Source organism: Vipera berus (genome assembly GCF_964194415.1).
Source record: "Vipera berus genome assembly, chromosome: Z".
Lineage (NCBI taxonomy): Eukaryota > Metazoa > Chordata > Lepidosauria > Squamata > Viperidae > Vipera > Vipera berus.
This window is the reverse complement of record NC_138205.1, coordinates 34394902-34405691: the sequence shown is the minus strand read 5'-3', so window position 1 is coordinate 34405691 and position 10790 is coordinate 34394902. Positions and strand designations below refer to the sequence as shown.

General features: G+C 42.1%; 2 protein-coding genes across 2 annotated transcripts; both read right to left on the bottom strand.

Annotated features, from left to right (window-relative positions):
* Positions 1–1223: 1223 nt before the first annotated feature.
* Positions 1224–3526, bottom strand: HOXB5 (homeobox B5; the record flags this gene model as incomplete). Its single annotated transcript, XM_081343587.1, has 2 exons — positions 1224–1520; positions 2890–3526. 2 exons carry the CDS (start codon positions 3524–3526, stop codon positions 1273–1275), a joined length of 885 nt encoding a protein of 294 aa, XP_081199713.1. The 3' UTR covers positions 1224–1272.
* A 2307-nt stretch (positions 3527–5833) lies between these two features.
* HOXB6 (homeobox B6) lies at positions 5834–9288 on the bottom strand (the record flags this gene model as incomplete). Its single annotated transcript, XM_081343283.1, has 2 exons — positions 5834–6689; positions 8868–9288. 2 exons carry the CDS (start codon positions 9286–9288, stop codon positions 6433–6435), a joined length of 678 nt encoding a protein of 225 aa, XP_081199409.1. The 3' UTR covers positions 5834–6432.
* Positions 9289–10790: the final 1502 nt, after the last annotated feature.

The following is a 10790-nucleotide window of genomic DNA, read 5'->3' as shown; positions in this document are numbered from 1 at the left end:
TTATTGAGAACCGAACCACTGGTTTCTCTTCTTTTTTTTCTGAGTTGTGCTAGTTCAGCATCTAATACCGCTTACAGGGATGATTTTATATCCTTGGCTCATTAGAGATTTTAGGGGAGTGGGACAAAGACCCCTAAGGAGAACCTGGAAGCTGGATCAAGTGGTGGATGAAGAGTATACACTTTCTCTCTGGGCCTCTTCTTAAAATGTAGATTTTGCTGATGAGTAACTTTAATGTTGTGACTTGTGAAAATGGTGGAATAAAAAAATGCAAAGAAGGGCACTATTTTTCTGGCCAGGAGAAACGTTTATTTGACTTCAAGTTAAGGCTACAAACCAATACGAACAGCGTCTTGGCAAGGATGGGAACAGGCGGCTAGACGTGACAAACGCCATTTCAGACACACAGAACACTGAATTCACCCTGCCCACTAAAACGTCCTATTAGTCACTGTAGAAATATTTCTAGTATTTACAAACATTTTAAACATACTATGGTTGGTCCAATCATATACCCTTTTAAAGTGAACTTCACTCACATTTATTTAAAAAAGAAAGTTTCAGAACTGGCCTGGGATAAAAACAAGGCCAGGATCAAATCACAGACTTGACAATTTCAAAGACAGATACATGAGTTTATATAGAGAGATATACTGGGTTGTTGTTTTTTTTTTAAAAAAAGTTTTTTTTGTGGTTGATAGTTTTTAATTTTCTTTCTTTTCTTTTTTTTTCCTGCTACTGAGTTGCAGGAGCCCCCAACTTGAATAGAAGGAAAAGAGATAGGGTTCCACACAAAGTTGTGAACTTTTAGGAACCCATCGTTCCTTCCCCATACTGGCTTATAAATAAGTTATAACATTTAAAAAGCACATTAAAAGAAAGAAAAGAAAAGAGAAAAGAAGGACATGCTAACTTCTTCCAGAAAGCATCATTATAGCACAGACACAAACATTTAGAACATCTAAAGCATGGAAGAAGCCTCTGGATTTTATCTTTTAATTTAAAGGGGTGATTGCAGCAAAAGACACAATCCTGGAATAATAGTACCCATGAAATTGCTTATTATTATTATTATTATTATTAATAATAATAATAATTATAATCATAATTTAAAAATCAACAGCATGCTGAATGGAAAGTGCTTCACTTTACAGTACTCCAAACTTAACATAAACAAATCTGGCTGTTGCTTTTCGTTTGCTTGCTTGTTTTAAACTTTCTTAACTTCCTGCCCCCTCTTTCCTATTTCTTAATATTCCTCCTAGATATAATTTATGGCTGAAAAGCACTGCCACCAGATGCTAAGCTCATACTTTTGAGTTTGTTATCTTTCTTCCACTTCATTCGCCTGTTTTGGAACCAGATTTTTATCTGTCTTTCGGAGAGACACAAAGCGTGGGCTATTTCTATTCGCCTTCTGCGGGTGAGGTAGCGGTTAAAATGAAACTCCTTCTCCAGCTCCAAGGTCTGGTAGCGAGTATACGCCGTTCGGGCTCGTTTGCCATCCGGTCCGGTCATATCTGAATAATAACAACAACAGGGACATAGGAAAAAATGCCTTTTGTTGGTCTAGCTTTCTCTTTTTAGATCACAGGCACAGAAAGAAACCGCGCGTTCAACTGTTTCCTCCGCCGCCGCTGCCGCCTGACACTGCAGACAAACGCCCCAGCAAATTGAGCACACGGCTTCTCTGCGTCTGTTTCCTCCATGTCAATATCCTTCGTTTTAATCTGGCTTCAGCCTTATTTCTAATTAATTTAGATCCATACCCCGCTCTCCCTTCTCACACACTCTCTAGAGCCCAGGAGTCGAGAACGTGTTTTTTTCTAACACAATCTGATTCTGCGCAGGTTTCTTCGGAGGAAACTGCTGCTGTTGGGGACTGGCTCACAGTTCAGGGAGTTTGGTCTCTGGAAGACAACCTCCCGAAACCCCAGCCCCACCTTGTCTCTCTTCCCTGGGTCAGTCCAGTTCGACTGGCGATCTAAACAGGCCGGCTGGAAGACTGAGAGGCGACCTTCCTAGGCATTGCGCCTTTCCTTAACACCCCCCCCCCGCCCCCAGTCTCGGCCACATTTCATTGGAAGCAACTTCCGCTGAAATCCTTAGGGCTCGCTTTCCACCCAAAGGGAGTTAGCCTCGGCGTACGAAGCGGGTCGCCAGGCAGTTCCTGCTTCCAACTCTGAGGCGCACACCCTCCTTTCATTTTTACCCCATGGGTTGAAGGGCTAGGCAAAGAGTTTGCCACCGCCGCCGCCTTTCGCCCTTGTAGACGGAGAAATGTGGGGCGGAGGGGGAGGGGGAAGGAGAGAGGTTGACAGACCCATCTGTGCCCCAAACAGCCTTCCTTTTTTTAACCCTTCCCGTTAGCTTTCCCATTTCTTCCCTTCTCAATTCTTGCTACTTTCCAACATCTCCCACCCTTCCGCTCTCCTAGTACTAACTAGGCTATGACAATTATTGTTACCATCAATACAGTTTGGCTTTTGCCATGTTGAATAACATTTTTTTTAAAACGGAGGGAAGCTGGATTTTATTTTTTATTTATTTATTTATTTTTTTGAAAGATAAGAAAATACTCTTTAAGAATCGAACATTATAATGAAACAAAAAGACACTTGAAAGCAAATAGAAAAGGGCATCTGGAGAGAGAGACAGGAGAGTGTTTTCACAATGCGATTGAATTCCTTCTTCCGTCGCCAAAGCAAATATGTCCTGCCAAAATCCTATGCTTTATGTGTATGGGTGTGTATGTATGTACACACACACACACACACACACACACACACACACGCCACAGACCCAGAGAGAGAGAGAAAGACAGACAGAAGGCGCAGGCAGGCATCCCATAGATCACCCCAGCCAAATTAAAAAGGAGCAAGTCCGTACCGTGGCTAATGTGAAGCTTTCGCATCCAGGGGAATATCTGCGGGCTTTGTCCTTCCGTGGCCGGCGTGGAGGTGGCGATCGGCTCTGCCTGAGCTCGGGCGCCGTGGCTGTTGACTTGGGAGCCGCTCTCTTCGGGCCCCGAAGATGCGCTGGTCTCGTCTATCTCGGCAAAGGCAGTGGCGCTGGCCGCGCCAACAGAGGCTGCCTGGTCGGCAGGGGAGGACCCGGCTGCCTTGCCTCCATGGCTTTCGCCGCCACCGCCGCCGCTGCTGCCGCCACCGCCACCGCCGCCGCCGCCGCCGCTACTGCTGGTGCTGGTGCTGCTGGTGCAAGGGAGGGATTCGGGAGAAGACAAGGAGCAGCTGGACGCCTGTCTGAACCTGCTTTCGGGCGCTGCTTGGGCAGGGAAGGCGCGAGAGCTCTCCCCAACCGCTCCAAAGTGGCTGGAGGAGGAGGATGATCGGCTGATGCTCAGATCCATTCCATTGTAGTTGTATCCCCCGTAAGAGCCGGCGTGCATGTTGCCTGGATCTCTATAAGATCCGTTCATGGAACTGCCGGCCCCATAATTTAACAGCTGATAGTCTGGGGCATTAGGATAGCGTCCTGAGAACGAGTTTACAAAGTAAGAACTCATTTGGGTTTGTATTTTGGAGGGCTTGATTTGTGGGGCTCGTGGTCGTTATAACCCCTGTGCTTGAGGATTTATGATGTATTAATGAATTATAGCGATGCACTGTACTTCGTTTTTGCTATGTATGCGGCCAAATATGGGGGTGGGGTGGGGGGTGCGTTTGGGAATCACGTGCTTTTGTTGACCAGTCGTAAATTCTCACTGATGACCTCAAGAGGCAATTCATGCTCTATGGTTACAAATAATGACGATCCGAGAATCGTTAGGCCCATGTCAATGCGCGGCTTCCAAAGAGGGGGAGGAATCAGCGAGCACAGATGGCTCCTTGTTGGCATTGTGCGCCACCTACTGGGTAAATAAAAAAGTAGCCGACAGGGAGGTTACCTCACTCACCTTTTTTTTAAGTAGTCAAGCACTCAAGTTTTTCTGTCCTCTGCCTTTTCTAGAAATAAAATGTTTTCCCCCAAAAGTGTCGTTTCTGTCTTTGTTTCTCTACTTTCTCTTTTTCTTCCATAGGAGAACATGCTTTTCTAATGCGGAAAAGAAATTTTCTTGTTATAGTAGATGCAGTATAAAATTGTTGCTATTACTATTATGAATAACGGTTGTTTAATACCAAATAATAATCCCGGTGATGTTTTTGCTTTGATATTAGAAACGGCTATTCAGGGCAAAATTTATTCGGATGAAAATCAAAATGATAATTCCTCTTTCTCCCTTTCCTGCATCCCTTTTTTAAATTTGCATCTCCTACTTAGGAGTCACCATCTATATCAAAAGTTGCTTGAATGTTTTTGCATTATTATCATTATCATAGTATTATTTCTACTACTATTCCTACACTTTAATACAGTGCAAATAATAGAAGGGAAAATTAACTTAACTTGACATGATGTGGGGTGTTTTTTTCCAAATAATCAGCAATATGATTTATACAACTGGCAATCTCTTGAGGGAACTGTTTCAAATGAAGAGGGTTTTCAACATTCATTTAAATTATTAAAATGCTTGGTAATGATCAATTTTATAATGATGGGCCAGATTTGGATTTGGAATTCTTTGTTTTTGTCCAGCCATGTCACTATTTTCTTTTCCATTCTTCTTCTGCCAACCTACAAGAATTTACAAAAGTATTATGCAGCCCCAAGACTTCAGAATACACGATTTCATTGTATTTGGGTGGGAAGGAATTAATGCCTTTATAACTGAGCATGTGAGATGAGAGTATTAGAAAGGAAATTATTGTTTCACAACTTTTTCTTCTTTTCAAAAAAATTCAGAAAATATAAAATAGTAAAAATAAACAAACCAGGGATAGCTGTTAACAACTTGCTAAGGACAACAGCAAAGAATTGTTAACCTTCCTTAAGTAATCAATGCAGGAAAGGAAAGGAAAGGAAAGGAAAGGAAAGGAAAGGAAAGGAAAGGAAAGGAAAGGAAAGGAAAGGAAAGGAAAGGAAAGGCAGAATTAAATGAGGAAAAATAGATTTAAGGTTCTCTTCTTTTTTAAAATACTACCTGATTATTTCCTTTTAAATCGGTTATTTAACACATTTTTCTTTTGATCATAGGACATTAATAGCTCCCAGTCTCATATTTTGGAGTAAGATATTAAGGCTAGTTAGAGGGCTTGGGGAGGGGGGCCGGGTTGGGAAGATTTACCTAAGAGGAACTTGAGCCAATGTTTGAGAAAGGCAATGAAAATGTTATGTATGTTTTAGCAGATGTAGAATGGGACAGTGAATTATGCCTGTTTCTTTGATTTATTATATGTGTGGTGTGCAGCCCACATAACTCTTTTGTGCAGTAATAATAAAAAAATCCATATTAAAGTTAAATGTCAGCTCCAATATATTCTTGGTGAAAAGGTCTTTTATTTAAGTTTAGGCTAAGCAAGTGGAAGTGCATGCATGCGTGTGTGAGTCTGTGTGTCTGTGTGTTTATGTGTGTAGGGGGGCACTGAATATATCTTTCATCCTCTAACTTCTGTAGTATTTAAGGAATTGCTTGCCTGTTCAGATTAAGGAAATCACAGGTTTTTTAAAGCAGGTTTTTAAATTTTTTTACTACCAACCATACACCTCATATAGATATATAGTCAGTCCTTAGAAACGATGTGGGAAGAAAGAAAACACATCCTAAATTATGAACATAACAAATGTTTTTCTCAGTGTACTTGTTTTTATCTTTTTATTGTTTTTATAGATCTTTTAAAATCTCCATAGCTAACACAAACTACAAATACAACACTACAAATTGTAATAAAATAAAACCGATTAAAAAAAACTCTTTAAAAAAATCCACCATACTTTTTAGGTTGCAATTGTTCCTTTTTAATATAATTTTGCTTAAAACAATAACCCTTAAATGACAGAGAATCCAGGGCTTGATTAACTTAATTTTATATAAAAAAAGCAAACAATGAGTAAATCGTGCATGACACTTCTGTTTTACAAAATAAAGACAATCAAATAGCCCCAAACCTGACACATATATATTGCAGCACCTCCACTTAAATACAAGGGTTAACAAGAATCCTAAGGAGGACACCCAAAGGTAAATCAGACAAAACAAAACACAACCACAATCTCAACTGTGGCAAAGAGAAGGGCCAATAAAAGGGTGTGAGAAAAATAAATTGGACTAGAAACATGGTTATGATATGTATGACAAATTCAATAATTCAATGCAAGTGAGGGTGTAAAAGGACAACACCACCATACAGTCTCATATATTTTACAAAAATGTTTGTCTCAGTTGTGCCTTTTGGGTGGGAGGAGTTGCCATTTCTGGAGCTCCCCAATTGTTGACATTCTGTTTTCTCATTCATTCATTCATTCATTCATTCATTCATTCACTCTGCATTTATTCGGGCTCTCATTCTCTCTTTCTCTTCCCGTTTTGCTTTTTCATTCCGTTGGTTTCTCCTCTTCTTCCGCGCTGAGCTGAGTGGAGTTAAGGAGCTTGTTCTCCTTTTTCCATTTCATCCTCCGGTTCTGAAACCATATTTTTATCTGGCGCTCTGTCAGACACAGGGCGTGAGCGATCTCGATGCGTCGGCGCCTGGTCAGGTAACGGTTAAAATGGAATTCTTTCTCCAGCTCCAGAGTCTGGTAGCGCGTATAAGTCTGCCGGCCTCGTCTGCCACTCGGCCCAAAGGAGGTACCTGGTGGGGATGGAGAAGAAGGCAAGCGTGTGCTACTGAACATTTACTGGAGTTACACATATACATGCCAATGGCTATGCTACGGCACCAGAGTATGTTGTTGTGAGTCTCTCTCTCTCTCTCTCTCTCTCTCTCTCTCTCTGTGTGTGGGGGGGGGGAGGAGGAGGGAGAGAGACCCATTCCCTGCAGTAATGTTCCTACTCCAAGTAGCCCCCGCTCTCGCTTTCAACTCTCAGCTATCAAAACCTACTGTGGTACCTAATACCAGTGATAATCAAATCCACTCCTATCTAATTGGCTTTTCGCTTCATGCCTGGAAACTCTTCCTTTTCCAGAACAATTCTGAAAACTTGAAGATACAATTCCCAGAAGTTCTTTGCCTGCTCTTGGCTGACTTTCTTTCACTGAGCAGCCAGAAAGCTCAGCTTGAAAACTTGCAACTCCACCATACAATCTGTTTTGTTTGTTTGCATGTTTGCATGTTTACCTTTTTCAACAAGAAAAGGAGGACAAAGCTTTGGAAAACAGTGATGTAACTCAGAAGCTTACTGTTTCTGGGAGAGTTAAGTGAACTGGTTCTACACAAAAAGATTCTCTCTACCTTTCTCTCCCTATAAACTGGAGTGCCCTCCTGAGCAGTATTCACAAGGACTAAAATTACTGCACTGGGACACTTGCTTGGGAATAAATTCTATTCATCGCCAGTTCTTCTCCCAAGAAATAGGCTTTGAACATGTTGTGGGGCTCTCAAAAGCAGCAGAAGGGGAAGTGACTTAATATGGTGTGGGGGATATTTAAACAAAGATAAGTAACACTCTCTCTCTCTCTCTCTCTCTCTCTCTCTCTCTCTATATATATATATATATATATATATATATATATATATATATATATATATATATATATATATATATATATATATATATATATCTCATCTATATCTATATCTATCTATATCTATATCTATATCTATATCTATATCTATATCTATATCTATATCTATCTATATCTATCTATCTATCTATCTATCTATCTATCTATCTATCTATATATATATATATATATATATATATATATATATATATATATATTGAGTGCAATAGCAGTCTGACAAGATTTGTTTTAAGAGAGTTATCTATGTACTTCCTTCCCACACTTCCATTAGGAAAGAATTAATGTCCAAAGTTAAGAATTCTTTTTACCCTATGCTCTCCACTTTCTTCTGGACACTCACCTCTGACCAAGTTTATTTTCCTTATGTGGTGCTTAGTCTTTCCTCTCTTTTATTTCTATTTTCTCTTCCCCTCTGCCATTCAGTTCTAATTGCTTTAGAACAGCTTAAGCTAAACATCTATCTACCTGCCTAATCTATCCATCTTTTACCTATCTCTATTGATTTCTCTTAATATCCCCTCCCTTTGGAATGTGGGGATGGGAGGAGGAGCTGTGGCTACATCTTTATCTTCTTTAAATGAATTTTTATGGAAATTATGGCACCTGGAGGCAGTCGTTTATCAGAAAGGTGGGGAGAGTGAGTGAAAGAAAAACTATCCACAACTTCCTCTTCAGGCAGGCATTCAATTAAGCTTGAGTTTCATTAAAAATGTAGCTTTCTCTTTTTAAATATTTAAGCCCTCCTGACATTATACAACAGGCTGAGTGTGCTGAATATACCTTTGGCTGAAATGGTATCATGTCTGTATCACTGGGGTGGGGGAGAGATGTGGAAAAGAAGTTAAAATCCAGATCTATTGAAAACAATTGGGGACTGGGGGGTCAGTGTGATAGGGATTGCATTGTGTGAGTGTGTGTGCACGCGCGGATGAGTGTGAGTGCCAAGATGCCTTTCTAAATCATCCCTAGTGAGTGACAGCTAACATTGCCTTCTACAAGACAGAGTGCTCGGTCAATAAATCTCTGCACTTTCAGTTGGAGAAAGTTGGCTAAAGAGAGGAACTAACTCTAGAGAAGTTCCTGCAGATAATATGACAAACATACAAACAAACAAGCTAGGCAGCAGCGCCTTTGAAGCAGTGCAAAAAAGTTTGAAGGAAATTTCTGCCTCTACTGCCTGCAACTTCAGATTAGAAGAAAAACATTTCCTGCTTTATCTGGGTAGCCATCTGTCACCTAACATGATTGGGAAGAATGAGAGGGGGGGGGGGGAAAGCAACTTACTATTGCAGGAATTCATTCTCTGCATCCAAGGGTACACTGGCGTGGAGCACTTTTGATCCTCGTTGTCCCCGAAAACGTGCTTGCTCTGTGAGCATTCTGACTTCCGGGCTTGTTCCTGGCCGAACTGGACAGGCTCCTCTAGGCTCGAAAGAGAACAGCCTGTCTCTTTCTCCCTGTAAAAACCAGACGTCCCGTAATCGCAGGCTGGACTCCGGTTGTAAGCTCCGTTGGTTTGCTGGTAGTAAGGCGCGCCCGCGTAACCTTTCTCCTGGACCCCACCGCCCCCAGTTCCATACGTGCTGGGATAGTGTCTTAAAGGATCCGCGTAGCCCGTGGAATATAAAGGCAGCTGTCCCAGAAATGGTTCTTGACCCCCGGCTAAGCTCACCGGAAAAGTAGAGTTGACAAAATAAGAACTCATTGGAAATAATAACAACAACAATAACAATAATAATAGTTAACCAGAAGAACAGCGCCTGTTCCTTTCCCTTGCTCTTTATGATTTGTTGCGTTTTATAGTCCAAGCGGTTTAGCTATTAGCAGTATATGGGAGATTGGGTTTTAGCTGAAGGGGGATGGCCGCGTGCCAACCAGGGACATAAGGGAAGAGAACCATCTGATCACGCGCTGACCAATAGCAGGAGTCGGAGGCTGCGAAATAGCACCCTAGAGGGGTTAGCTCTGCACAGGGGACCCCCCAGAACAAACCAGTGAAAGCATCCCTGCCACCAATACTATCACCTTTAAACAACAGAAACGCCCCCCCCCTCCCTCCCCATGCACAAGACACTACTACTCTTTTACCCCTGTTTCGCGTTTATCACGTACTCAGTATCTAGGAAAAGATAAATCCAAGAGCTATTTGGGGGTAATTTTTTTTTGTAGTAATAAACAAACGCGAGAAAGGTGAAAGATATGAAGAATGACACCGGTCTTATCCTTGCTACCAAGGAAAGGGAGGAGGAGAACATGGGAAATATTTTCAACTTGAAAAGTTTGTGGTTTTCCTATAAGTGTCCGGAGGAGGAGGAGGAGGAGGGGAAGGCGCATTATCTCCCTCATCTCCACCCACCTTTGGGTTCAAGTGGGGGCAATGGGAGCCTTTACCGTACAGCCAATTCAAGCGCTCAAGCGGGAGAAAGGGAAAAATTCCAGCCAGCGTCTCTTGCTGCGTCCTCTGAGCACAAGACAGAGCTTCCTACCAAGAATTTTAAACTCCTTGGGAGGTGCGGCCGGGCATCTGGCGGATGGGGTTACAATTTATTCTCCCTTCTCCAACTCCCCCACGGGTATGTGTTTCTACCCTCTCTCCGCGCCTATTTTATCTCCCCGGTCTAATTAAATCCCTCCAGTATAAGTTTGCGGCTCCGTGTCCGAAGTCCGAGAGAGGCACTGCCGGTCTTCGAGCTAAGCTCCCACCACTTTCTGCGCAAAGAACGGTGCCCTCTTGCGTTTTTACCGTTCAGGCCGGATCTCTGGACAGGTTAGAGTTAAAAGCAGCGACTGGTCTGACTGCCACCCCCACCCCCCTTATTGATCACCTAACATCAGAAATTATTAAATTTAAATCAGGGGATAGTCCCGGGGTGAGAGATGTCAGGATGGTTGATAGGAGCTTTGGGGGCAGAGGGGAAATCCCGGTTTTCTATTTTGTGCGTTTGGGTTTCCAATAAATTCGGGAATAAAATTAAACCCGCGTCTAATTCGTTGATCTGCTTTAAAACTTTTTAAAAAGGTAACTATGAAGGGGATGAAAAAGTTGACCTAAAGGCTGGAGTTTAGCGTTCGACTTCTCACACTTGGCCGGGGAGCCTCGATCTCCAGCGATAAAATTATCCTGCCTTTGGCACGATTATGACAGTTTAAAAAAGATGTGCCCATTTCTTTCCCCCCCTCCTCCCCAATTCCACTTCTTTCGTATGC